Source organism: Penicillium canariense (genome assembly GCF_028826845.1).
Source record: "Penicillium canariense strain IBT 26290 chromosome Unknown utg000006l_segment0_segment0, whole genome shotgun sequence".
NCBI classification, from domain to species: Eukaryota; Fungi; Ascomycota; class Eurotiomycetes; order Eurotiales; family Aspergillaceae; genus Penicillium; species Penicillium canariense.
Genome location: NW_026622733.1, coordinates 389,604 through 416,320, shown reverse-complemented (window position 1 = coordinate 416,320; position 26,717 = coordinate 389,604). Strand labels below are relative to the sequence as shown.

At 53.4% G+C, this 26,717-nt stretch overlaps 10 protein-coding genes across 10 annotated transcripts; 4 read left to right on the top strand and 6 right to left on the bottom strand.

Moving 5' to 3' along the window:
* Positions 1-928: 928 nt before the first annotated feature.
* On the top strand, positions 929-1,402 carry N7482_008137 (uncharacterized protein; the record flags this gene model as incomplete). Its single annotated transcript, XM_056690261.1, has 1 exon — positions 929-1,402. One exon carries the CDS (start codon positions 929-931, stop codon positions 1,400-1,402), a length of 474 nt encoding a protein of 157 aa, XP_056540026.1.
* Positions 1,403-3,151: 1,749 nt separating this feature from the next.
* On the bottom strand, positions 3,152-4,657 carry N7482_008136 (type I HSP40 co-chaperone YDJ1; the record flags this gene model as incomplete). Its single annotated transcript, XM_056690260.1, has 4 exons — positions 3,152-3,471; positions 3,541-4,359; positions 4,474-4,543; positions 4,622-4,657. The coding sequence occupies 4 exons, from the start codon at positions 4,655-4,657 to the stop codon at positions 3,152-3,154; spliced, it is 1,245 nt and encodes a 414-aa protein (XP_056540025.1).
* A 1,165-nt stretch (positions 4,658-5,822) lies between these two features.
* On the top strand, positions 5,823-6,333 carry N7482_008135 (cytosine deaminase; the record flags this gene model as incomplete). Its single annotated transcript, XM_056690259.1, has 2 exons — positions 5,823-5,981; positions 6,064-6,333. The coding sequence occupies 2 exons, from the start codon at positions 5,823-5,825 to the stop codon at positions 6,331-6,333; spliced, it is 429 nt and encodes a 142-aa protein (XP_056540024.1).
* A 317-nt stretch (positions 6,334-6,650) lies between these two features.
* On the bottom strand, positions 6,651-7,926 carry N7482_008134 (uroporphyrinogen decarboxylase HEM12; the record flags this gene model as incomplete). Its single annotated transcript, XM_056690258.1, has 3 exons — positions 6,651-6,721; positions 6,775-7,821; positions 7,872-7,926. 3 exons carry the CDS (start codon positions 7,924-7,926, stop codon positions 6,651-6,653), a joined length of 1,173 nt encoding a protein of 390 aa, XP_056540023.1.
* Positions 7,927-9,687: 1,761 nt separating this feature from the next.
* Positions 9,688-11,317, bottom strand: trm82 (putative tRNA methyltransferase; the record flags this gene model as incomplete). The annotated part of the gene is made up of 3 exons (XM_056690257.1): positions 9,688-10,075; positions 10,130-10,840; positions 10,893-11,317. 3 exons carry the CDS (start codon positions 11,315-11,317, stop codon positions 9,688-9,690), a joined length of 1,524 nt encoding a protein of 507 aa, XP_056540022.1.
* Positions 11,318-11,653: 336 nt separating this feature from the next.
* N7482_008132 (60S ribosomal uL10 domain-containing protein) lies at positions 11,654-12,701 on the top strand (the record flags this gene model as incomplete). The annotated part of the gene is made up of 2 exons (XM_056690256.1): positions 11,654-11,921; positions 12,004-12,701. Coding segments are annotated over 2 exons (966 nt in total), but the record flags the coding sequence as incomplete, so codon positions are not given.
* Positions 12,702-13,495: 794 nt separating this feature from the next.
* On the bottom strand, positions 13,496-16,248 carry N7482_008131 (putative GARP complex subunit Vps53; the record flags this gene model as incomplete). Its single annotated transcript, XM_056690255.1, has 3 exons — positions 13,496-14,245; positions 14,313-16,108; positions 16,173-16,248. The coding sequence occupies 3 exons, from the start codon at positions 16,246-16,248 to the stop codon at positions 13,496-13,498; spliced, it is 2,622 nt and encodes an 873-aa protein (XP_056540020.1).
* Positions 16,249-16,935: 687 nt separating this feature from the next.
* On the bottom strand, positions 16,936-19,239 carry N7482_008130 (uncharacterized protein; the record flags this gene model as incomplete). The annotated part of the gene is made up of 3 exons (XM_056690254.1): positions 16,936-16,980; positions 17,037-18,605; positions 18,799-19,239. The coding sequence occupies 3 exons, from the start codon at positions 19,237-19,239 to the stop codon at positions 16,936-16,938; spliced, it is 2,055 nt and encodes a 684-aa protein (XP_056540019.1).
* A 788-nt stretch (positions 19,240-20,027) lies between these two features.
* N7482_008129 (retrograde cargo receptor ERV46) lies at positions 20,028-21,529 on the top strand (the record flags this gene model as incomplete). The annotated part of the gene is made up of 3 exons (XM_056690253.1): positions 20,028-20,220; positions 20,308-20,488; positions 20,587-21,529. 3 exons carry the CDS (start codon positions 20,028-20,030, stop codon positions 21,527-21,529), a joined length of 1,317 nt encoding a protein of 438 aa, XP_056540018.1.
* A 1,071-nt stretch (positions 21,530-22,600) lies between these two features.
* Positions 22,601-26,414, bottom strand: N7482_008128 (uncharacterized protein; the record flags this gene model as incomplete). The annotated part of the gene is made up of 5 exons (XM_056690252.1): positions 22,601-25,636; positions 25,743-25,897; positions 25,969-26,208; positions 26,262-26,318; positions 26,399-26,414. 5 exons carry the CDS (start codon positions 26,412-26,414, stop codon positions 22,601-22,603), a joined length of 3,504 nt encoding a protein of 1,167 aa, XP_056540017.1.
* Between the last annotated feature and the right edge of the window lie 303 nt (positions 26,415-26,717).

The window sequence follows — 26,717 nt, the reverse complement described above, 5'->3', positions numbered from 1 at the left end:
CCGCGCCGATGGTGCCAGCAGGAAAAGACGACAACAGCAAGGCAAGTGGAAATTACCTGGCCGCAGACAATGGACGAACGGAGTCTTCTTCCACGGACGACGCACTGCCCAGGCTCTGTAGTCTCCTCCGGTCTCGCTTCGCGACCCCTCGAACTGACGGTCCCGCTCCAGGTCGTGCTCGTGAAAAGAACCTTTACGCACGCCACGCTCGAGACCCACCTGAGCCTACGGTTGCCGCGCCGTGGCCTTGTTGACGAGCCCGAAGCTACAGAGGACAGCCCACTGCGCTCAACCGCCCCCGGTCCGTGCTTGGCAGGGGTGGACTCCCGCTCTTTTATTTGTGTCTCCGACGGTTCGTTATCCCCGAGGTCCCCTTTCTCGTCCGGTGTAGGAATGCTCCCCATAGGGACTCCGTACGGAGTACGTCCCTTCACGGACCCTCTTTACTTTGGAACCTCCTGATCCGCCCACGCTGCCACTCCCAGCGAAGACCCTACCGCATGCTCCGCCAAAGAAAAACAAACCATCCAGCATGGCACGCATAGACCGGTGGGTACTCGGAGGCCATCACACGCAACGGGCGTCGCAAGGCCCCGGACTGGTTAGCTACAGCTGCGGCCTGCAGATACGTTGCCCTAGTCTCCGCCGCAGCAAAGTCGCCATTCAGATCCAAATCACGTCATACAGCGTATCGCGGCTAGGGGTCTATGACTTTAAACAATGATGCCAGGCGCTGTCTTGCCGGAGGGACTAACGCCGTCTGCGTTATTCGTGGCTCTGCCTGTTTGGGGCTTAGTCGGGTGAGGGGATTATCCCATGCAACTTTCTGATCTAACTGAGTATTGAGTTCATCGAGAGGGCAGCAGTCTACTTGGGGCGTTACGCCGCGGTTGTGTTCGCAGCCCATGGCTTGTCCGTCTAAGCGAGCATGCAGCTGCCACATCCTGACTGGCGGAAACGGGTGGCTTGCACCATAGGCATTCATGTACCACAGGACGAACGCGACATACGGGACATCCTCCAAGGGAATCTACGCTTCGCGTGGCCCAAGGTTATCTTCTTCCTCCGACCAATGTGGCCAATCCCCATCCATACCGCGCACGCCTTCACTTCCCTATCCTCTTTCCATCCCATCTGTGTTGTTGCCCCGCGACTCCGTGATACGAGGCCGTCATGCGGCGCGACACCCTCCATCAGTGATCACGCCACCACCAAGCCAAGCTCGAGCTTCCTCTTGGCCCCGCGCATGGTAGACCATCGACCACCGACCACCTATGCCCAGTCTCGCCGCTGCACCCCATCCTTCGCCCCGGCTAGCGTACTCCGCACGTTCCAAGGGGCGCCAGCACAGGCTCAAACGGAACTGATGCCATCGCCGTCCTCGCGCGCGCCATCCGCCTGAATCTCGAGGGGACCGGTGCCAAGGGCATAGCGACCGACACGATGCTCTCGGGGTTCCTCAATTCGTAATCCGTTGTATCCTCCGTGCACCGCAGGCTGGCCATGATGTTGTCTGTCCGTGGGGTGATGCTAGGTCGACTAGAGGAGTCCGAGGCTCAGGGTCCCTATGTGGACATCGGGTGTGCGCATCGTGCATATGCAGGGCACGTGGTTGCGGCCAGGCTTTGCTAGGCGTCGGCGTGATGCTGCATGGTTACCTGGTATGGGCGATGCCAGCCGCGCTGGGTCTGGGGATCGGGAATGGGGCCGGGGGAAACCACTTTGCGGAATTATGGTGCAGTGTAAGGTATATGGGCGTGTCGGAGGATAAACTGCGTTGGACGAGACCAGGTTTGGGACGCCAACGCGGACTGTTCCCGGTCCACCCAGACAAGGGTATCCCCAAATGCACCCGTAGAGATGTAATATATACCTCTATAATGGCGGGGCACGGAAAGCAACATCCCTCCACCGCCACTAACAAAGCCATTGTTCTGATAGCAGGTGTTGATGGGAGGATAAACGAAGATAGAAGTCGGACAATGAACAACTAGAAGTCCAAATAGTAGAATACTGACTGCTCGGGCTGAGAACCCTGCGGGCCGAGCGAGCTAGGTATTCATCTCGCTTCTGCGGAGCGGGGACCTCGAGCGATAGTGCAGGACGGACACAATCTTGACTTTCCTGCTGAGATTCCAACCCTTTCCCTTTCGCTCTTCCAGTGGAAGCTCTCGTTGTCAGATCACATATTTGGAAATTTGGGCTATTTCCTCAGCTCGCTGAAATGACGACTGGAATGAGCTGGCATCTCCTATCACTCTTGTCAACCGGAACATAAACCAAGACCTACGAGTCCGACGTCGACAAAAGCTCCAGGGGCCCTGAAGCGGAACTCACATGATGGCCTCTCTGGTGTGTCTGCTTGAGCTACTACGGGATAGGGCATCATTCGACGAAGGAATACCCTAAGCTACAAGATCCTTTACTGACCACGAATCATGCCATGAACAATGCATTAAACCAAAAACAACGCAATGTCTATTCCGAGTCATCATCAGTGCGGGCTAGAAAAGGAAAAAAAAAATAAGAAGATAAAGGAAGCACAATGGAAAAGAAGAAAGAGAATCCCCATCTGGTTCACTCCACGATCCCCTCCAAAGTCCGACCACGGGACGCCGAGAAAGCGAAAATTCCGGTTCAAATCCCCTGCACACATCGTGGTCTCATCCAGCTTCGTGTCGTCGGAATAAGCACCGTCGCAAAAAGGTCACGATCCCTCTTCGAAGCCAGCTGCTCGTAACCGCCTGCCGCCTCCGCCTCCGCCGCCCGCCGAAATCAATCCAAGGAAAAGAAAAGCAGAAAGATGGAGGTCATGGCCGGGTGCGGAGAGCAGAATAAGGATGACTAGGATCCAGAAGAAGAGACAATACGAAGGTCGGTGAGAGCCATGCATCTTCCAGTTCTTCAAAGCGAACGCCAGTGCAAAGCAGGAAAAAAAAAGAGGTTGGTGAACCATCCATATGACCAGAAACGAAAAAAAAAAAGAAATCACAGCCCCGGACACATCTCTATCTCATTGGTCGGGGATGGGGGAGAGCCGGGCGCCCCTTCACATGGTATCATAAGCGAGGTTTCATCAAGTCAGCCCGGGCATTGTGCAATTTTTGTTTCGCCTTCCCCGAATCAATCACGGCCTCGTTGGCGGAGCCGTTTATTGAGAGGCGCACTGCACCCGCTCGGCGCCGGGGGGAACATCGTCATCGTCCTCGTCCATGCCGGAGCCAGCGGCACCGTGGGCGCGGGCCTGCGAGTTCTCGTTGCCGTCGATGTCCTCCAGCTCAAAGTCCTCAACCATCGCGTCGGGCGGGGGGATATTCTGGTGCACACGAGGCGGGAGCACCTTCTCGAGCAGCTCGAGATTCTGCAGCTGGTCCTTCTCGGGGAACTTGACGTCGAACTTGATGTACAGGTTGCCGTGGTCGTGATGGCGGAACGAGGGCATACCTTGACCGTGGATAACCTTGATGGAATCTACAGGCGGATGTCATGTTAGCGAATGAAACCTATGGGGGTTACAGAGGAAGGATGGAGGAAACTCACCAGGAACAATGACCTCGCCAGGGGCGATATTCACGGTCAACCACCGCTCGTCAAGGTGCTCAATGTGGATGGAGCCGCCGGCAAGCGCGGTCAGCAGGTCAATCTCGGCCTGGTAGAATAGGTCGTCGTTCTTGCGCTGGAAGCGGGGGTGGGGCTTCTGCTCAATCTCGAAAACAACGTCGCCGGGCATCACACCAGGCATCTGGTCACCCTCGCCGCGGAATTCGATCTTGTGGCCATCGCGCACACCCTTGTCCACGTGAACGTGCAGCACCTTGCGCTCAACAATAGTCTTCTTGCCGTTGCACTTCTTGCAGCGGTCCTTCTCGCGGATGATCTCGCCCTCACCGTTGCAGTCGGGGCAGACAGTTTGGAAGCGCTGGATCATGGGACCCATCTGACGCATCATCGTCTTCATACCACTACCGTTGCAGCCTGAGCACTCCTTGACGGCACCCTCCTTGCCGCCACGGCCCTCACACCCCGAGCAGATGACCGACTTCTGCAGCGCCAATTTGGACACCTTACCGCGGTAAATGTCCTCCAGGTTGACTTTGTGGACATGGTGGATGGTGCGGGCCTTCTTGGGCCCGGTTTCCCGCATGCCGCCGCCGAACATACCGCCGAACGCGCCGCCGCCGCCGAAGAACTGCGAGAACAGGTCCTCGGCATTCATACCACCGCCGGCGCCGCCACCTTCCAGACCCTCCTCACCATATTGGTCGTAGATCTGACGCTTCTGGGGATCGGAAAGAATCTCGTAGGCGTGCGACAGCTCCTTGAACTTCTCCGCAGCGTCCGGGTTGTTGGTGTTCTTGTCTGCATGGGAGCGGAAGATTGCGTGTCAGCCAGATTGGTTCTAGGCGATGTCTGTTTGGTGGGGGAGGGGGGGGGAATCATCTTTCATCTCCCCCCTCTAGGGCATTTACGTACCAGGGTGGAACTTCAAGGCACCCTTCTTGTAGGCGCTCTTCAGCTGAGCCTCAGAAGCCGAGGGGTCAACCTATAACAGAAAACAAAAAGCGCTCGGTCAGTTTCCATATTCACTCCGTCAAACCAGACAAGGGAAATTTCGACATACCCCGAGGCACTCGTAGTACTTGGTGTCTTTGACCATTGTGCCGAGATCAGGCGAAAGAATGTCGAGGGGGAGAGATGAGAAAGGGGATCACGAGGAGGAGGGAAGGGGAATCGAGAGAGAATGGAACCTCAGGATCGAAGGAGATCGCGATGCCCGGAAGGTCAAAAGGGTCAAATGGCGGAGGAGGGGGAGGATGGAGATAGAAGGAAGATGAATATCTTTGGATAAGAATAGAGAATAGGAGCCCACCAGCGAAAGGCTGAGTAACTTTTTTCAGGTACTGTACGGGGTGTGTACAGAAGTCGACCGAATAGATTACCAGGGCCCGAACAGCGAACTCCGGCCTATTCCAGCGAGAATGAACGCTCTGGAGCAATCAACGATCCTAACAGATCTCAACTTTCTAAATTTCGATCACCCAGCCAGAGGCTATATCTACCTTTCTACCTTGCTACGATGAACCGGTCCCTCGGTCGCCTGCTTTTCTGGCGGCTTCTTTCACGCGGTGCTGGAAACTGATTTGGTCCGAGCGCTGGTTCGACGGGATTCTGCGGCCTTCGATGGCTTTCGTTGGATTTCTCCGGGTTCCGTGGTTTCCTGTAATTCCATTTCACGACAGCTGAGTAATGGCGATCATTGATGCTCTGCTGACTGTACCAGGGCAATGATTATTCATGTTAAGATCCAATGGCGAAGGCTGCCGGTGCAGGATCTGATATAGTTCCAGGGTTCTTGTTGAGGGGGCGAATCCTGGTCTTCCCCGGCCAGCCTACTATAGTAGTATACATCTCTGTATCACTGCAGTACAGAATAATACAGAATTATACGGCGTTCTTCAATGTAGGACTGTTCTTACATCTTGAAAAAAAATGAACGAAATGTGTAAGCCTGCCGAGTTTTCGTCTCACGTTTTCTGCCACCTCCCCCGCCACAGTGCTAGCCACAAGCCAGCCACCGGCCTTATCGATAAGCCAAGGAGGGGGAAAAGTTCGTCGAGAACTCCGAGATCCACTCATGCCGCCCTTGTCAAATCGTCATCGAGCGGGCCTGTCCGAGGGAAACCTGTAGATAAGCGGTAGAAGAGTCATCTTTCGGCCCCTGGAGTAGCAAGCATTTCCAAAGCTTCCCCTCGTATCCCCGCACCACCCGCACCACCCGCACCACCCGCACCACCTCAATTGCAATTGCTCGTATCACCACCATGGAGCAGGACGCCGGATTCATCGCTGCCGTGGAAGAGGCCAAGCAGGGCGCCGCAGAGGGCGGCGTGCCCATTGGCGCGTGCTTGGTTTCCAAGGACGGCAAGATCTTGGGCCGAGGCCATAACATGCGTGTGCAGAAGGGCAGCGCCGTCCTGCATGTTAGTAACACCTGCCGACCCAGAACCCTGCCTCAGAACCATGGAAGTAGGCACTGGAACACAAGCTAATGTCATATGCTAGGCTGAGATGTCCGCTCTCGAGAACTCCGGCCGTCTCCCTGCTTCGGCCTACGAGGGCGCTACCATGTACACCACCCTGTCCCCTTGCGACATGTGCACCGGTGCCTGCATTCTCTACAAGGTCAAGCGGGTTGTCATTGGCGAGAACCAGAACTTCGTGGGCGGAGAAGAGCTCCTCCTCAACCGCGGCAAGGAGGTTGTCGTCCTGGATAACCAGGAGTGCAAGGACTTCATGGCCAAGTTTATCAAGGAGAAGCCGGAGCTGTGGTAGGTCATGCTTTTTTTTTTTTGTCGAACAGCTTGGACGCAAGGCGGCAGAGGGAGTTGTTGATGCCATTTACAAGAGCTGTGCTAATCGCAATGCTCGCCGTACAGGAACGAAGATATCGCCGTTTAAAGACCATAGAAATTGATTTAGAAGCCCGAATAGATGCGGTGGGCGGGTCCATGAGTCCGCCCAAAATCATACTCATATTTCGAACAGGCGGATGAATGTTCTAATGTGTCGTGAAACTTTTTTCTAGACTTAGCGCCTAGGATGGGAATGTTTGAGAACCCGCCCATTTCATAAAACCAAGATTTAGACGCCTATTTCGTTAGACGGTGAATTTCCTCAAAGAAGAACTTGAGGTGCTCGGGGTCCACGAATGGAGTGACACCTGTTGCATATGTCAATATCGTAGCTCCTGTCTCAATGGATAGCCTCACGTACCGTGTCCGAGGTTGCAAATCCAGCCCTGCTTGCCCTTCTGGAATCCCTCAACCATCCGCTCCACCGTAGCAGTAATGGCAGGACGGCCACCGTAGAGCATACCGGGATCGGCATTACCCTGGATGGTTACCCGGCCGTTGGCGATCCGGAAGGCCTCGGCAGGGTCGTGTAGCCAGTCAAGACCGACAACATTGTACCCAGACTCGCAAAGGTCGTCCAGGGCGTACCAGGCACCCTTGGCAAAAACGGTCATTGGGACAGGCTCCAAGCCCATCTCCTTCAATCGCTTGGGCAGGTTGGCGGAAATGTGACGCAGGTAAGGCAGCGAGAAGGAGGCGAACGAAGCGGGCGACAGCTCGCCGGCCCACGAGTCAAACACCTGCACCAGCTGCGCGCCGGCCGCAACCTGGAGCGCCAGGTACTCCACACAGATCTCAGCAATCTTTTGCAGCAGTGCCTGCGACTCGGTCGGGTACTTGTAGACCCAGGTCTTAGACTGAATGAACATCTTGCTGCCGCCGCCCTCGACCATGTAGCACAGCAGCGTCCACGGCGCGCCACAGAACCCGATGAGTGGTACACGGCCCTTCAGCTTGAAGCGTGTGAGCGAAATTGCCTTGTAGACATAGTCAAGTTCCGCCTTCACGTCCACCGTCTTAGCCATGACCTTCTCGTACTGTCCGTCTGTTGGCGACTTGAGAGGCTCAGGGAAGTGCGGGCCCTTCTTGTCCACCATTTCCACCACCATGCCCATGGCCTGCGGGATGACCAGGATATCGGAGAAAATAATGGCCGCATCGATCAGGCCCTCGTAGCGGTCAATCGGCTGGAGGGTCAGGGTCGAGGCGATCTCCGGCGAGCGGCAGCACTCAAAGAAGTCACGGTTGGCCTTGGCCTCGTGATACTCGGGGAGGTAGCGACCGGCTAGAAATAATTGCATAAAAACAGTCAGATTGGTTGGGTTCTCGTGCACGATGGCAGCCTCGGACGTGGGGTCGAGCTCACCCTGTCGCATAACCCATATCGGCGGACGCTCCACCTTCTCACCTGCGATTGTCAGTGATCGTGTAGAGATTAGGAATGAAGAACTGAAGTACCCCGCGCGGCCCTCAGCAACAGGTCGTTCTTTAGCGGCTCGAATTGTTCCTGCATGGTGGGTGATTGAATAGTTGAAGAGGATGGGAAGTGGCGGAATTCTCGGGATACCGCGGGCCAGCCGAGGATTTGGCGGGAGGACCTTGGCTGGAGACGAAAGAATCGACACATCCTTCTACTGAAAGCAAGTAGCCAAGGTAGAAAGTCCCTCAGTCTATATTACGCTTCAACTAAAATCTGGAATAATTATGACACCATTCGCTACGACTGGAGGGATAGAACAGAGGATGCTCACCTCAGGTGGCACGCTCGACGTGCCGGAAGACCATAGATGCATCCGTGCAGCCAAAAACAACGCAATTTAATGCAATTGTAATTGTTTGCCATAAGAGGGCAACGACGATGAAGGGCTTGAATTATCCTCTCTGTCTAATTCAGTCCAAATCTGCATTCTTCAACCATAACAGCTTTTTAGGCTCTCTGGATAATAATTTTAGAAAAAAAAAAGGTGAGCAAAAAAGAATCAAACGTCACCTGCAGGATTCGAACCTACGCTCACGAATGAACGCCCTAACAAGATGTGGTGGTCCATATGGACTATCACTGAATAGCAGGGGCGCGCCTTAACCACTCGGCCAAAGTGACAATGGAGTTATAGACTTTGATTTTCATTCGAAACCCAATTGCAGTAGATCAGATGTTTTTCGGTGACCTATGGGATTTAACTGGTCACAAATGAACGCCCTCATAGTATATGTGTAAGCGGTATCAAGAAGTACACTCCTGAAAATAAATGACTAGAGGTAGGGCGTGACCACGGACAAAATGGTGGGTAGGTCACTACCGACATCAGAGTAGGAGCATCCAGTAAATAGGAAGCGAAGTATGAACCACACACAAAGAATTTTCCAAGGTTTAGTTGGCCCCCAAGTTTGGCTGTAATGGGTTTGCATGTAACCACAAGGTTGCCGGCTAGTTCGAAGGAATGCTGCTTCTTTCTTTATGGGTAAGGGAGGCTCTATCGAACTATAATCAAGATTCATCATCGATCAATTCTTGTACAAGATAGGCTGGACCTTTTTTGCTTCAAGGAGAATTATGAACTCAGGCACACTCAACTACCAGGTGGATTGAGTAGCTACTCCGGTATGACTTTATGGATTTTAGGGCTTACTGAAGCATAGAGGACCTTGTCATGGACCCGATGACCATACAAGGGTAGAGGAGTTCGTTCTGCGTACGGTTTAGTGAGTGATTTCACTAATATGTCTCCACTGTTGAGCCAACACGTATCGATAAATAAAAGGATATTGGTTATCTCATCAGTGAAGCATAGATTGGAGCTACATTTCAACACCAACTGGCCCATCTCAATTAATAAAGGGGTGCCCCCAAGGCAGCAAAGACCAATTACCCAGAATATTGGAAAAGTGAAGTGTGGAATACTTGGTAATCTTACAATTATTGCTGAAGCCACCATGTCATATACCTCTGCTCATTTGATGTGACAAGAGTTACGGCGGGCAACAGGGAGATTGTCAGACTTTAATCACCAGGTTGTTTTACTATTATCTTCAGCTCCGGTTTTGAGAATATTGGCTACCTTTTCTTCGCTGTTCGCTTTTAAGGTGGATATGATGGTTGCAGTAACTCGTAGTAGGCAGGTGCGTTGCTACTGGTATATCAAGTCTCGTTAAAATCTTCATCAATATGTCTGTGCATTCCTGTTTCACCAGGTTTACTCTCTTGGCTGAACGATGTGGAGACCGGTATACCGTAGAGGAATATTATATATGTACGTACAAAAAACTCTCCCCTTCAGTCGCCATAACTCTTCTTCCGAGTGTTACCCAGATTGTACAAAGCATCGTCAATTGCCTTCCTTGCCTTAGCTTCCAACGTGGTAGAGAGATCCGAGGTGCCCGCGGCATTGATGATGGCCAGTTTGGAATCTTCCGCAACGGACCACTTCAGGCTTCCCTCGAAAGAATTGGCCCGGAGACTTTCAAGGAGAATCTGGGGAGAAGCCGGGCCCGACTTCCACGTATCCGTACAGTTAGGCTCCCGTACAGTGTCCACCGAGACGACAACAGAGCCCGGCAAATCCATGCTAACCAGGTCCAGCACGTTTCCAGAAAGCTGAATAGTATCTTGGAGCGTGAGTGTGCTGTCACTTTCGAGTGAGTAGTGGAGGAGCTGAGAAGAGCTATTTTACCTATTAGCAGAAATCTTTTTGATCTGGATAGAGATCGAAACGTACCCTTCGAGGTTGACAAAGATTGCCCTCACAGGGTCCCTGGTACCCACCGGCTGGTCAAGAGAGATATCCCAGATTCCACTAACAACAGAATCCTGGAATGAATCACCCAGAAGGATCTTTTGAAGTAGCTCTCCTTCACTCCAGTTCCACACGAGCAAAAGGCCATCACCGCCGCCGGAAATTAGGACATTGGGCGCCCACGAAGGAACGCATATTTTGCTAACAAGCGAAGTGTGACCCAAGCATTGTTGCTCAATGACATGAGCCTGGGGAATACCACGAGACACCCGGATATGCTCATCACGATCCGCAGTCAGGATATAATTCCGTGGGCGACTCCCCGAAGGACCAGGCAGAGAGACGGAGATTAGATCGGTCAGCATCGAGACATGGCCAAGGATCAGCTGGTGCTCAAAGTTAAGCATGTTTTTCTCCTCTACTTCCTCTTGTGGCTTTTCAACACCTTCAGCCTTCTCAGCCTTTTCAGCCCTTTCAGCCTGGCGTAGCTGCTGCTCTAGCGAGAGTAGGTTGCGCTTCGAGTGCACAGTGAGTGTGGTAGCGGCTGGCTTAGAGGCTTTAACTTGGGCACGAGTCTTCACGTACTCCCCAGGGATCAAGGGCAAAGAATAGACGTCGCCGAACTTGTCAGCACAGAGGATAGTCTGACCATCAGGCGTCAGATCCAGTGCGCATGGCTTCTTGGGCATGTTTCTTCACTGACATTAATATTTGCTGATTGTGGGATAAAGGGGGAAGCACTTACCGAGAGCTCAGCTCCTGTAATTTTCCGTCTTCACTCAAGCTAAAAACTCGGATGCATTTGTCCTCAGCAGTCAGAGCAACTACATATTTGCCATCTGGAGATGCCAAGACCATGGGGATATTTGTCCAAGAGGGAGATTTGCTGTTGAGGATCTCCTCTGTAGGCTTCTCCTCAGCCTGAGTCTCAGGCGACGAGAGCTTTCTCCTCTTCTCTGGTGGCGCTTGATCCTCCGAAGTAGATTTTGGACCAGAAGCAACTTTGGAGCTGATCTCTACATGCTGGGGCCACACGTCCAGGCGCCGGCCGCTCTCGGCCTCGTAGCAGTAGATATGCCGGCCTGCGGAGGCGATCAACACATCAGAAAGACCTTGATGCTGTCGCTTGACATATTTCAAGCTCCGGAAGGGGTGTTGAAAGCTGGCCATAGTGAATGCCGGCTTCTCTCGACTAGAATCGGCAGAATTTGATCGGCGCGGGAGGCCGTGGTGGACTTGCGTGAAGTTCCGGGGTCAATTAGGTGAATCAATCGGTGGAAGAGACATTCACAAGAGACCAAAGAGAAGACCCAAATGATCAATCACAAGAGGGGAGCCTCAACTCTTTTTTTGTCGTCGCTCTACTCGGCTTCCCAAACGCAGCAAATCGACGGCTGCTCACGTGACCCACACTAGCCGAAGCGCACCACAAAAAAACTTTCCAAATTCGCACCTCCGCGACTTCTTCCTTCATTCAACAACCACCAATTGACTACCCTTAAACAGCCTATCTTCGTGCAAATAAGGAGAAATGGGGGCAAGTCCGCAACCAAGGCCGCTTACTTCGATAAGCTCAAGGCCCTTCTCGATGAGTACCGCACCGTCTTCATTGTCGGTGTCGACAATGTCAGCTCTCAGCAGATGCACGAGATCCGTATCACGCTCCGTGGCCAGGCTGTTGTCCTGATGGGCAAGAACACCATGGTTCGCCGTGCCCTCAAGGGTTTCGTCACCGAGAACCCTGAGTTCGAGCGTCTCCTGCCCCACGTCAAGGGTAAGTTCCTCGTCGCTTCGAATATTCGAATTCCTGCATTTCGGAGACCCGTCGACTAACTCGCATGTGTGCTTGTGTACAGGCAACGTTGGTTTCATCTTCACCAACGGTGACATGAAGGATGTCAAGGCCAAGATCCTTGCCAACCGTGTCGCTGCCCCCGCCCGTGCCGGTGCCGTCGCCCCCGATGATGTCTGGGTCCCCGCCGGTAACACCGGTATGGAGCCCGGTAAGACCTCGTTCTTCCAGGCTCTCGGTGTCCCCACCAAGATTGCTCGTGGTACCATCGAAATTGTGTCCGACCTCAAGCTTATTGAGGCTGGCAACAAGGTCGGTGCCTCTGAGGCTTCGCTGCTCAACCTGCTGAACATCTCTCCCTTCACCTACGGTATGAGCATTGCCCAGGTGTACGACCAGGGCCAGACCTTCAGCGCCGATGTCCTTGACATCGACGATGAGCAGCTCCTGAAGACCTTCAGCCAGGCCATTGCCACCATCACTGCTCTCTCCCTGGCCACCGGCATCCCCACTCTGCCTTCTGCCATCCACTCCCTCATCAACTCCTACAAGAAGGTTCTTGCTGTTGCTCTTGAGACTGAGATCACCTGGCCCGAGATTGAGGAGCTCAAGGACCGTATCGCTAACCCCGATGCCTACGCCTCTGCTGCTCCTGTCGCCGCTGCCGCCGCTACTTCCGGTGGTGATGCCCCTGCCGCTGCCGCTCCCGAGGAGGAGGCTGAGGAGTCTGACGAGGACATGGGCTTCGGTCTCTTCGACTAAGCGCCTTTTCCTTGATAGGATACGAAAGCCATGTGTTAGATACCTTATTTGACCCTAGCCCTGAAAAGGGCCGGGAAATGAAAAATGACTATGACTTGGCAACGAAGCTTAGTTGTTTCGCCCTTCAGACATACTTAATGGAACGTAGAAAACACGCTCCATTACCTGTCCTGACCAAAATGGTAAGCTTCACATCCCCCCCCTTTTTTTCTTTGCTATTTCCTTGCACACCGTCGATTACATATGTACTCGACTTGGCGGATGATGAAACATTTTTAACCCCGAGCATGCGTCTCCCGTGAGACCGCGCTGACGATTAAAAACGCAACAACAACACTCTAATTTTTTGCTGACGCCTTGCCTTGTTTTGCTCTTGCCTTACATTACATTTTTAATATGATTGAGGAGCAATTGCTGACTATTTCTCAGCTTCACAGATACTATACCTCACTTTAGCGCTCCTGGTATGTGCTACGTAGTCGTACGTAGAATAGTTGGCGTTTGGACTGGCTGGATTTGACATAGGAAGATTCATCGGGTTGAATAGTCATGGTATACGAAATGAAATGCATGGGTTGTATCATACAAGAAATTTCCATTGGTAGATGGACACCATTCCATCAGCTTTTCCGCCAGTAATACTTGACGTGAGATGATCAAGTCACCTCGACATGAGAAGGTAAACTCCAGAATCTATTTGTGGCATGCATGCTTGATCACAAAATTAAATAACAGCCCACATCCTGCAAAGAGGAAGGAAAGCAAGAAAAGGTATCTCAATACGTTTTAACCAGCTACGCAGCATCGTCGGCGCCACGCCCAAACCGTCCTCCAAAACCACCTAGATCACGCCGGAAGAACTTCCCAATATTCTTGAGATTCTCATTGAGGTTACCAGCTGCAGTGGTCTCCGATGAAGTGTGAGCATGACTGGCTTGCTGGACAGAGGTACTTGGCGCGGGAGAGGGAGCGCCAGTTGTCCCGGCGAAACCAGAGGTCGACGGGGGCGTGTTTGTCATACCAGGAACACCAGAAGCACCCAATGCGCCGAGGCTGGGGTTCCCGAAGCGGTCAACGCCATCCTTAGCGGCGGACATGATGGCAGAGCCGAGCATTGAGGCATCAAAGCGCGAAGGCATGGATGCGGTACCGCCGAGTCCCAGACCTTGTGAGACAGAGCCCGTCGTGGTAGCGGCAGGCGCTTGAAGAGATGTGAGGATCGGGTTGCTTTGTTGTAGACTGGATGCGTAGCGGTCCGATGCACGGTGCAGCTGGAAGAGTTCGACAAGGTGGTTTTGCTCTTGTCGGCTGCGAATGCCCTTGAGGTCGAGGATCTTGCGGAAGTTGTTGTTGTTTCGATCCGCGATGTGGATCAGATATGCCTGCACCAGGGCTTCGGGAGGTGATGGTCGGACTTGCAGCGTTTTGAGGAGGGTTTCGATCTTGAAGAAACTGCTGTTTACGCGCTTCACGAAGCCAGCTGGGGCGGGGGCAGGAAGGAGGGATGAGAGGCCGCTCTTGAGGGTATAGGAGTCGAGGAGCATCTAGGTAGACTTGTAAGCTTGCGGGGGCCCAACAGACAAAATAAGGATCATTAAAAACAGCACGTACCTGTTCAGCGCCTGTCTCTGAAACAGGCCTGCATTGGAAAATGTTGCTGATGAACAGACTCGACATCAACTCAACCAGATGGTCAGAGAAGGCCCGCGCATACTGCTGCTTATGCAACAATTGTAGGATCTCCGCGGTTTTATCCTTTGTTCGAGATACGAGCTCGCCAACATAGGAGCTCTGGTCACTGACAGCCTCCATCTTACTCCACGGCGTGTTGCGCATTTCTCGCCAGGATGGTTCTAGGTCGACCTCAACTTGCCGTACAAGCCCTCGCACAGCTGCAGAAGCAATGCCCATGAACGAATCTGCCTGGCTTTGTAGATCCACTGATTGTTTCAGGGACTCATCCAACCGACCCTTGATTTTCTCTTCCAGCTGGGTACATGTAGTGTAACAGTAATCAGCGGTGTTAAGAACGGAAATGAGGTCTTCAATGGTCGGTACTTTCGAGGGTGTGTGAGCGCTGGGCCGTTCACTGATATAGTTAAGGAGGACCTGCTGCGCATATTGATCCAAGTATTTCGCAAACACCTTAGCCAACTCGGCCAGACTGCCACCTGTTGAGAGTTTCGCGCATTGTTGCAAAGATTGACGATAGAATGTGAAAAGTTCAGTCGAGGAGGAGATCACAATGTGCGAGTTGAACTCCTCATCTAGGGGCCTCAGAGGCTGTTGGCGGTACTTGGGTAACAGCGCGGCGAGCTGCTTGTCCTGTGCATCCACCCAAACGCTCAGATATGGTTCGAAAGCCTCGGAGATAGACTGACTGAACACAGGTGATTCATTTGAGGAGGCGAAGGTGTCCGTGGATAGGCGCGAAGGCGCAAAGCGACTCTCGAGTGAATGCTCAAATTCAAGCGTTTCTTGCAGGCACGAGAGCAGTAGATTGACATCAATAACCTGTCCGCTGCGCACTGACCGGGACAAGATGCCTTTGAAATCATCCCGAGTACCCTCACAGAAAACGTTGGCCAAGATTTCGTTAACCCGCCAGGAGGCCGGAAAGATAGCAGCGTTCTCCTCATCATAGATCTTCAGTATGCGCCGGAACCACGAATACCTGCGGGAAATGTTGTCCAATGACCCGGCTTCTTCGTTGTTTCGGAAGACCTGGCGGTACTCACGAAGCTGGGTATTGCAGTACCAGGTTACTAGTCTGGACCGAGCGTGCTCGCCTAGTGCATCTACCACCTGACATGCCTCCGAGAGCATCCCGCGCTTCTGAGCAACTTCGCCCTTAGCAAAAGCTATTTCAAAGTCCTCACAGACCTGTTCCAGAAGGTCCCGCTGGATCTCCGCCACATTTCGGCTCAGGATCGCAATTTGGTCGATCGATCGGTGTGACTTGAAATGGGCCATTAGCTGGATCACCGCCTGCAGAAGCTGCGCGCAGTCTCGGTATTGTCGCGTTCGACTGAGAGCTTGGAGCTGATCATATGCGGTGGTGAGCATCTGTAGCCGCTTCAGCGCCGTCATGGACAAAGTGAGGTTCCTCTTCGCATTGTCTAATTGCTTGATGTCGGCCGTCATGTCCGTGATGGCTTGCTCGGTCTTCATCGCACGCTCCCGCACGTCGTCGATCTTCTTGAACAGCTCCGACAAATCAGCTTTCGCTGTCTGGATACGTTCCACACTGTCCGCATTGGAGGTGACCTGCTCCTCGACCAGGATGCTGATCTCGTCATCCAATTCATCTTCGTATGTGTGGAGGGTGCCGGAGACCTGGGAGACGGAGGAGAGGGTAGAGGGATGGGAGAATATGGCGTTTAAATGGTCGACAGGATCATAGTCCACTGAAGGTTCACCACACCGAGTTAGTATTAGGTTATGCGAACAGCAGTGGTTGTCGGTCCGTACCTGCATCCAAGGCGTCGAGGGTGGGCTCCTCATTTGGCGGCATATGGCCGGTGGTCGAGACTGTAATCGCAGTCATCCCATGGATTCTTCAAGCCAGACTCATCCTGCTCTTCACCGAGAGACAATTCCTGTGACAGGCCAATGCCGACTGTGTGAGGACCGAGAAGGCGGGAATTGGGGAATTAGAGTTGCTCGGACCAGGCGCGGGTCGCATGTCTCCCGGGCCAGCTTGGCATCTTACGCAACCCTACAAACATCGGAAAGTATAGCCTACAACGACAGAACTAGAACTGCGGATTGATTTTTGTTGTGTGGCCTGCAAATGAGCGTTACGAACACTCACAGCGGCAAGGGCTTGGGCTCCCTAAGGTCATCAATAATCAGGGGTTGGGCCTCCGAATAATCGGAAGCCATACTGGTAGTGGGGATTCAGCTACGTCAACGGGACCAACCACAATACACGCAATCTCATAGTAGACCATCTTTTTGAAAATTTGCAACTATGGTTTTGAGAGATATTTCTCTTCGTCCTTAACCACATGTGGCAGATGTTAAACTAGAATACAGAAAAACAAATTTATAAAACCCTTGCCCATTCGCCCGAGCCATGCAAAATTCAGAAAGCCACCTCGGGTGCCATGTTTCCTTGTAGCATACAGCTCCACCGCAACTCCAGAATGTCCTCGCAGTCATATGTAAGGTCTTTTATAGCGGTATGATCGAAAGTAGATGTGTGAGCCAGCGAACGAGTCGTTGAAGCCGCTTAGGCGGCAGAGAGAAAAGCGGTAGCGGGAAGCGTGCCCGACGCCTGGAAATCAAGTTACTACCAGATCTTCGTATATCATTTCAATCGAGTATGCTTACCTTCAGCTCTTCGAAATTCTTCCATGCGGCATCAAGATTCCAGCCATTGCCTGACAAAGCCATTTCCGAGAATTGAAGCGTCATGCCGGACTTGGCGCTCATCTGTGCGACCAGCTGCTCCTGCTGAACTTGAATATCGGTTTTTCCAGGAGCAGGAGCACCGTATCCATTGGGGATGCCAGGCTGGGCAAGGAGTGCGGGTGCGAGTGCGGGTGCGGGTGCGGGTGCAGGCACAGATGCAGGCGCGGGTGCAATGGGAGCAGTTGCGGTTGCCTGAGGGATAGCCTGGTTCTCCGGACTCCATGCCTCGAAACCACCGTATGCGCGAAGACACAAAAGGTCACTTATAACTCGAATCCCACCCACACCACCACCGGGGCCAATAACGAATGTTCTATCGAAGCTGCGCGTCTCAACCTTGCCTCCAACACTCTCCTCAAACTCTCCATGAACCATGACCATGAGACCACCTACACCGGTAGGACTTTGCCCATGAGGGTCAGGAAGTCCAGGGACCTGGTGGCACTCGATAAGGTACTTTTCTGGGCGGGCTGCCATGTCGGGGTGGCGGGTTTGCGGAAGGGTGTTCCACAGCTCAGAGATTTTGTCTGTGCCCACAAAGGTACGCGACATGCGAGCAGGGAGGTGACTGATTTTGAGGAGGTTCCGGCTCTTCTTGATGTATGGATCCCAGCCTGCCGCTTCCGTCTGCTGGGCCTTCGGAGCCTGAGTGTTGATATTCATGGTGAACGTGGAGTGATTGTCGTAGACGCTCTTAACGAGATCGTTGCGAGAGTTGTCGAAGCCCGTGAAGAAGGCGCGGATGAAGTTCTCCCCGATCTGGCCTTCATCCTGGAAGTGGGGTGGCTGAACAGGAATGGGTGTCTTCTTCTGAGCTGCAATATCCTCTGCGGTGCGAACGACGACGTTGTTCAGCGTTTGCAGCTTAGGGTACCATTTTAGTAGGGTTTCCTTGAAATTTGGCTCGGCACTAAACGGGTTCTCAGTCAAATCGAGGAACTCGAGGTTGCGGAACTTCCAGCGCCATGCCATCACGGAACGGGAATCCTTGAGATTGTTGTGGGATAGATCCAGGTTCTTGAGATCCGGAAACGTTTGAGCGAGCGTTGTAACAGCCGTGATGTTTGTGAGTTGGTTGTGAGCTAGGCTAACACTCTCTACCGCCGCCCGTCGCTGAGCCGGGTCGTCGAATCCCATTTCCCAAACCTTCATCAGGGCAGGAAAGAATTTGGATTCAGTCGAAGTCTGGTTGAAAATGCCCATGGCCACCAGATCTGGATCGGATGCGAGTTTCGAAAGGTCGAGAAGTTTGGTGTCCGGATAGTAACGCTTGCTCAGGATCGTCGTCATCTTGGACTTGGTATCGGCAGTAGCAGCGGAAGTGCCGTTGGTGGTACCCAGTTCGCGATCGAGTGCTGCACTTGAAGAGGCATCGTAAGGTTCCACGACGACGTGGACGCCAGCGAAAAGATTGCCATTAATCCGAAGCATCCTGTCTGCCAAGTCGGGGCGAACGAACACAACGAGAGAGTCGCCCTCGACGCGCGACTATGATCGAATGTTAGCAAGGCACGAAGGACCTTGACAACCGCGGCCACTTGAAAGAACAAATTCCAGTGATGCCCAAGGAATGCCGGCCGTCGTGCTGAGAGAAAGGCCATCCTTGGAAACACAGAACACACTGGATCGGGTGGCGTCGAGATTGGTGATTGATGATCGCCCCTTCGGATGTTGAACATACCTTTGTGATTTTAGCGCGGGGTCCTGATTTCGTATGGGCGTTCATTCGTCTCTCGATAAACGCGACAAGGCTTTCGACACCACCGTCGCGGTTGGTTGCAGCCTTGCTGGCCTTCCAGCCACGAACGCTGAACTGTTCAAGGCTGCTTCCACCACCGCTTTTGCCCTGTCGGATATTGACCTGAGAATCCTTGGTGTTTGAGATCGCTTTCTGGATCGCTTCCAAAGTCTTCTCGCGTGCCTGCGGCCGATCCCCCACGCCAGAGCGAGTGGGACGACCAGCGCCAGTCGGACGAACAGCGCCACCGCGACCACGCTTGCCTCCACGAGCACCAGATGCATCCATGTCCATATCGCCATCTCGGTCGGTGCGAGTCGGGCCCCGCTTGCGAATGCCCCCGCGGTCACCACCGCCTGAACGGCGGGACTTCATGGTCTTCATAATGCTCAAGAGAGGAGGAAGAGGCGAAAAATGGGGGATTTGCAAGTGTGCGGAAAGTAACAAAGAGCGAAAATTGGCCTGAAGCCTTCGTAAAGCGGGTTGCGCGTTGCGCGCCTCAGATTGAGCAGAAAGATTCGATTCGCATGCGGGTATATCGCAGAGTTGTCGAAAGGAAGGGAGCGAGAGAGACAAATTGGGGGAATCACAGAGACCAGAAGATGAGAATAAACGAGTAAGAAGCGATTTAGGCAACGGCTGCGTGCCTACAGCTTTTTCAAGGCAATCGCGGCGTGAACCGTTATTGAGCCCCAAAAAAAGTGACGCACAGATCACGTGTGCCATTGATATGCAGCTAGGCTGCCATCAGGTGACTTAAATCTATGAGTCAGCCTCCTACCTCAGTGCAGCCAATCAGCATTTGTCCTCTGTCCTTTCTGCCGGAATTCAGAATACGGTAATTCCCATACAATCGGCCCGCCCTTTGCTCCGTTTGAGTATACGGCCGCTGTCGATCTAGCCAGCTTGCTGCTAGCATCCTTGACGGGCTCGATAAAGAACAGGGCCAACAGGCAATTGAGTTGACTCTGGTTAGGTATGTTATTTGGCCTTGAGGATCGATCCTTCTCCCACGGCGAAATTCCCCATTCGACCGAAGCAGCTTGCGCGTTTCACGGCCCCCCTCGGGCTAATGTCTCCACGTACTCTTTAACAGGAAACACACGCAACGCTGCCCTCCACTCTTTTCTTGAGTCTTTGGCTCACCACATGCTTGTCCATTGCTCCGCGAGATGGCCGCAAAGTCGCGATTCACGAGGCTAGACGCCTTTGCTAAGACAGTCGAAGATGCGCGCATTCGCACTAACTCCGGCGGCATCATCACCATAGCTTCGTTGCTGGTGGTGCTATGGCTTGTGTGGGGAGAATGGGCGGACTATCGCCGGATTGTGGTCCAGCCAGAGCTGATTGTTGACAAGTCAAGAGGTATGCATTGCAAACTCAATTAAAAATGCTCGCGGCGAGCCGATGTCTTGAAAGGAAGCTGACATGGACGGGGCTTGCCTTGAGCAGGAGAGAGGATGGAGATCCATTTGAATATGACATTCCCGCGGCTGCCTTGCGAGCTCTTGACGTTGGATGTTATGGATGTGTCTGGTGAAATGCAGGTTGGCGTGGCGCACGGTGTGAGCAAGGTCCGTCTAGGCCCGGTTGCGGAAGGAGGTCGAGTGATCGATGTCCAAGCTCTCGACTTGTGAGTTTATTCCCGGCAGGGAACTTTCAATTCCAGCGGTTTCCTACCAATCCAGCAAGTTGATCACGAGCTCACCTACTCTTTCCATTGCGTTCTAGACACTCTCCAGCTGATGCTGCCGCGCACCTGGACCCGGATTACTGTGGCGAGTGTTATGGAGCGGATGCGCCCCCTAATGCGTTGAAGGCAGGCTGCTGTAACACCTGTGATGAAGTGCGAGAGGCATATGCGACCAAGCAATGGGCGTTTGGAATTGGTGAGAATGTGGAGCAGTGTACGCGCGAGGGATATGGCGAAAAGCTGCTGGCCCAGCGGCGAGAGGGTTGCCGCGTTGAGGGCGTCCTGCGAGTCAACAAGGTGGTGGGCAACTTCCACATTGCGCCGGGGCGCAGCTACACAAGCGGCAATATGCATGCGCACGATATGGACAATTATTTCATGCGAGATGCGCCAACTCCGGAACATCACACTATGACCCACGAGATCCATGAGCTTCGATTTGGACCTCAGCTTCCTGCCGAGCTTGCGGACCGCTGGCAGTGGACCGACCATCACCACACCAACCCGTTGGATGATACCAAGCAGTCCACAGAGGAGCCTGCTTTCAACTTCATGTATTTCATCAAGGTTGTCTCGACTTCCTATCTTCCCCTCGGCTGGGATCCGACTTTCTCGTCTGCCATCCATACCGCCTATGATAAGGCGCCTCTTGGCTCCCACGGCCTTGCCTACGGTGCTCAGGGCAGCATCGAGGCCCACCAGTACTCTGTGACCTCCCACAAGCGTCCGCTCGTGGGCGGCGACGATGCTGCTGAGGGTCATAAGGAGCGCATGCACGCCGCTGGTGGTATTCCCGGTGTCTTCTTCAACTATGATATCTCTCCCATGAAGGTCATCAACCGCGAGACTCGACCTAAGACTTTCATCAACTTCTTGACCGGGGTTTGTGCCATTATTGGTGGCACCCTGACTGTGGCCGCGGCTCTGGACCGCGGTCTCTACGAAGGTGGCATGCGTATCAAGAAGTTGCACTCCAACTGAATTTTGCCTCGGTGTTCCGGAGGAGAGAGAGACACTGACGGCATCGCATACCCACCGCAACCCCCAGCCTGAAAAGGAAAGGAAAGACATGGGAGGCAAGTGGGCATTCGTGGCGTTATTGGGATACCTCTATATATTGAATTTCGTTTCGTTTCGTCGTGTCTTAGGTTGGAGTGTGTGTACTACGTTATCAAACGACATTGGTTGTTTTGCAGGGCAGATATTCGTTCTATGTTCACCGCCTTGAGCTTCAATAGTCCCGCATGGCATTGTGACTAGGGCCTCACGCTCTGCTTCAGTAAGCTTAATGAGAACACCACCAGGCAAAGTAGCTTCTCAATCCTCCTGGAAGAGCTTAGAGGTTCGCTGCGGAGCTGGTACTCAACAACACCATGGAAAACCCACGCAAAGTAGAAGCACAATCCAAACCCAGGATATCAGGAAATAAAACAAGAACACAGTTCCCAAGTGAAACATGCTGAAAGACCTATATATTGAGATGTTCCTACAGCACAGGGATAGATATACTATAGGTACAGCGTACAACTTACAAAGGTCCACTGAGAAAATAGCCTGCAGCAAGCAATCCATTCTGTACGCATCTCTCGACCGAAGGAATCTAGATAATCAAGAATACAGACAAAAACACAAGGGGTCAGATCAACAAAGAAAGGCTAAAGGAGATGAGGACAAGCAGTAGCAGCATGGCCTAAGCGATAGCAATAACAAAATGATAGCAAAGCAGACCGCACGCAAAAGAGAACAGAAGAACCTATCGCGCCAGACCGATATGCAACTCCATTCTGATGCGCAATGCAAGAACTAGGAAAAAGAAAAAGAGGCAAGCAAATGAAATGATAGGAGCGAGTAATGAGGGCAGATCAATGAGAGAGGAAAAATGAAGGCGGAGGACCAAGAACCGTCGAACTATGCAGGAAGTCTAGATCTAAGGCGGTAGGTAGATATGCAGTTTGAAGTTTGGACATGGAAGAAAAGAGCTGGAAGGACTGTGGCGGGACGTGGAGTTGAGTTGGGACCAACTCAATGGAAAAGATAGGAGATCGTAACATTTTATGGATGCATGGTGCTGTGGTTGGCCGGGTAGCCACCCTGCTGAGCAAAGTGCTGGCTCTGTTGGTAACTCGGCGGTGTCTGCGAAGCCTGGGCGAGCTGGCCGTACCAAGACCTGCGGCGGGGCTCGTCGGAGCGGTTCATCTGGTGAAGGGCGTCCCAGGTCTGGCTGGCGCCAGGGAGATTGTACATCCCATCCCTAGTCTGGGGTGGGTACACTGAGCCAGCGTACTGAGACGCATATTGCTGCTGATGCTGTTGCTGATGCTGCTGGCGCTGAGCAATGGCATGCTGGACCATTTGGTTCGACATGCCCTCCTTCATCTCACGCTTCTCGCGCTCGCGGGCATCGATTGTCGATACGAGACCCATGGGGTTCATTTGCGGCTGGGCCTTGTTGCTGTCACTCGACAGGTCGAAGAACGAAGAGCCGGTCATGCGTGCGACGTGCTCCCGTTCGCGAGCAGAAAGGTGGTTTCCCACGTCATTGTAGTTGGTGAGCATCGTGTTGGTACCACGAGAAGAGGGGCGGTAATTGGGATCTTGATAGGTCATGCGTGAGCTAGGCCGAACATGTTGCGCCCAGTCTCCCGATACTGGCCGGACCGGTGGTGGGGTGTTGTTTGATGAGGCACGCTGGTGCATGTGCACCGGAGGGCTGGGTGCGGCTCGCTGTTGCACGAACTGCTCCGGAGTAAGACCGCCTCCTGGAGTGGTGGGTCGACCACTCGCCATACCAGGCTGCCACAGAACACTTCTTCGGCGCTCTTCTTGACTCGGGGACCGATTGTGACCACGTTCCATAGGGTTGGTTGGAACTGACAACTTGAAATCAGATTCGTTTCGCTGGTGTGACGCTCTTTTCAAGGTATCACCTGTGCTCGGACGGCCGGTGGTGGGCATGTAAGTCAAGGTAGGGCCAAAATCAACAGTGGGAATATCTGGGTTGGCCTCGACTGGCTTGTCGGTCGAGTAGTGAGCGTCACCAATGACGAGATCCTGCTTGGCTGGCACTCCAACAGTCTTCATGACACCCATCCGTTTCGCAGACTTCTTGCTGTAAACAGATTCATGGGTGCTGGCGTAGTCAGGCGTTACGGTAGATGACGCATCGCCATACACGCTCTCTTCCTCGTTTTGGGTTGGGGAAATAGGAGATGGAAGGTGAGGGGCGACTCGGCTAAGCGCATCTTCATCGAGGGTATGGCGCAGGTCGTCAAAGCTAGGCTCTCCACCATCAGGTGACAAAGGTGGCTCCCCAAAGAGCTGTTTGTGAGGAAGGGGTTTACGCCTGACTGCCTTGACAGTATCAATTTGTAGGTTTCGCTGAGGTGAGGGAGTTCCCCCGGAACTAGGGGTGTCCGGAAGGGCCTCCGATGTAGGAGCATGGCGCACAGGGAACGCAAGACCGATACCCTCGTCACTAGATCGATTCCTAAGTGGAGACCCCCTCGATTCAAGAGATTGCGAAGAGTAGGCGTGGTAAGAAGCATGGTAAGGCGCCTGATTTTGGGGTCGTTCATTGTTGCTCAGTTCGGCCTGTTGCGGGTGGTGGTGGTCCTGGTATGCAACTGCAGCACCGCTCATTCCCATACCTGTTTTACCAACCTGGTGGAATTGCATCAGAGTTGTGTGAGACATTCGGTTGTTAGCGCGTCTCTGCTCGTTGCTCGCTTCAGGGCGGTTGGTGGGCATTTCTCGAGGGCCATGAGCAAAAGCAGGTGGGCTGAGGACGGGAGAAGGCGGCGTTCGGGGCGGAAGCTGTTCGCCAAGAGCAAATGGTTGTGCAGGCACACCGGAGTTACGATCACTTTCAGAGCTCGTACGTTCAGCGATGGGAGCAGCCAGAGCTTGCGTCCGGTCACGTTGCACCAAATCTTGGGCCGACGAGTCGGGCGAGCTTTCAACCATAGAACCGTAGCCGGGCCTGGGGCGCGTCTGCAGTCCTGTGATGTCCGACATTCCCCTAGAATGATAGATCACAGGATCATTCTTTGGAACTTCATGAATGATGGCCTCTGCAGAACGGTTAAACTCGGGTTGGGTCTCCGGAGAGAAAGGTTGGCGGAATGCGTTCAAGGGGCTCTCGCCAGGGCGACTGCAGATGCTGGCACGGTAACGAGGCCGACTGCTGTTGACGCTGTTGGTTCGACTCCTGCCGGTGCTCATCCGCTGTTGCGCCGCATCCTTCAACTGTTTCCTCCACTCGGCTTCGCTCCACTCCTGGCTTCCGGGATTTTGAAGGAGATTCGTGATATCCAAAATATCCAAGTACCCATAGCGACGTTGCTTGGGAAAGGCGAACATGATGCTTTTAATGTGGTTCACGTCGGCTACAAGGCGCGTTGGACGGCCATAAAGGTTGAAGGTATCGAAGGTGGGGAAAAGGAAGCGAAGCATCATCTCGAAGCCGGAGACAGCAGCGTGCAGCTCTGGCATGACGAACACAAATCCTTCCGTTGACGCCTGGGATCCCGAGTGTATAGTGATCCGGCCTTCCAGCTTCACCAGAGTAGATTGATCGATGAGTGCCTTGGACTGAGGGTAAATCGCATACGCCGAGTACACGTTGGTCACCGTCGCGATCGGCTGCACCTTTTTGGTCTTCTTGGTCTCGTAAAATTTGATGCATCCAGTGACTGGAATCGAAAGACGGTCGTAGGCGGACTTTTTCATCAACTTCCGAGCCTTATGGAGTTCCTTCTCATCTGGCGGGCTAATCACGAACCAGCATCGCCTCCAGGGCGTTCCCGCACCAAATCGCACCCGCGCCCAATCCTCGTACTTAAACTTGGTAGGAGCCAGAATGGACTGGATGCCATTGAGGGTTTTACCTTTGGCAGCAATAAGCGAGCCGGTGTACGCTTCATACAAAGAGGTATGTTCGTACATCGAGAGGCGAATCGCCGCAGTCCACTGAGTCATCGAATGGAATGAGCTAAAATGCAGCAAATATCGGTTTTTCCCTGCGGACGATAGACTAAGGACGTTCTTTAACGGTTGCACGGCTCCGTTCCTGATTGGCAGTGTTTCGATCTGGGGGGCAAAATCATGGATTAGCTTATGCTTTGCGACCGCGCCCGGGCTCACACCCCATAATCCAAAGAGAAAAACAGAAAAGAAACCCCGAAAAGGACCATACCATCTTAATTGACGCATCTGCGAGGTTGATAAACGTTGCCGGGACCTCTTCCCCGCCCGCTGCGTCCAGCGCAGCAGCATCCCAGAGGGAGAGGACGGTTCCGACGAGCTGCGCATAGCATTCCACCCACTGTCGATCGGCCCAAGGTCGCCCGTCTGCGCTTTGCAATCAGCCCACTTTTCCCCGCAAGAAATGTATACCCTTGGTCATAGGGATTCAAACATACGGGAGTCCTGGTCATTCAACTTCAAAAAGTAACCTTCCTGGTAGACCTTGTTGGTGTGGATATTGAGGAAGGAGAAGATCGGCGACAGCTCCGGTGGGGTATCATCCTCATGGGTCATCAGCGGCGGATTGCGCGAGAAGATCATCGACGCTGGCCGCGAACCAATTCCCTGACCTCGTGGAGTTGAGCCACCACCCGGTGACAATTCGGAGGGGGTGACGGGGTATCGGGTGAAGGAGTCTGCCACCGCGGAGGTGTTTCGACGGGCGTCACGTTGCGGGAGGACCTCTTACTCTCCTTCCCCGAGCCATTGCTCTTTGGGCCTCCCAGGGCTGATATAAACGAGAGTACTAGAGCAGGGACGCAAGGGCGAGTCAATAATGCAGTTCCGCAAAAAGCTCCGACGGAGCCACCGATCAACTGAACTTACCACGCGAGCGACCCATGACGTCGAGCGAATGAATCACCAGCCAAAACCACAATCTGGCCTTCAACCAGTGCTGGAAGCGCTGTGCGACCTTTGAATGGAGAGCAGAGCAGAGACCGTGAAGATACAGGGGGGTTGAGTAATATTCCAGAAGGCACGGCAGCGCACGGTCTTGGGTTGGAGGGTGTGGAGCTGGGAGGCAGGAAACCCACTGGAACCAAAACACAGAGGAGCCGGTTAATCCATGGAGGGAAGGAGGAGGGCGAAGGGTGGGAAGTTGCACGGGGGATCGGGGGGATAAGAATAGGACCCAAGGACCCCA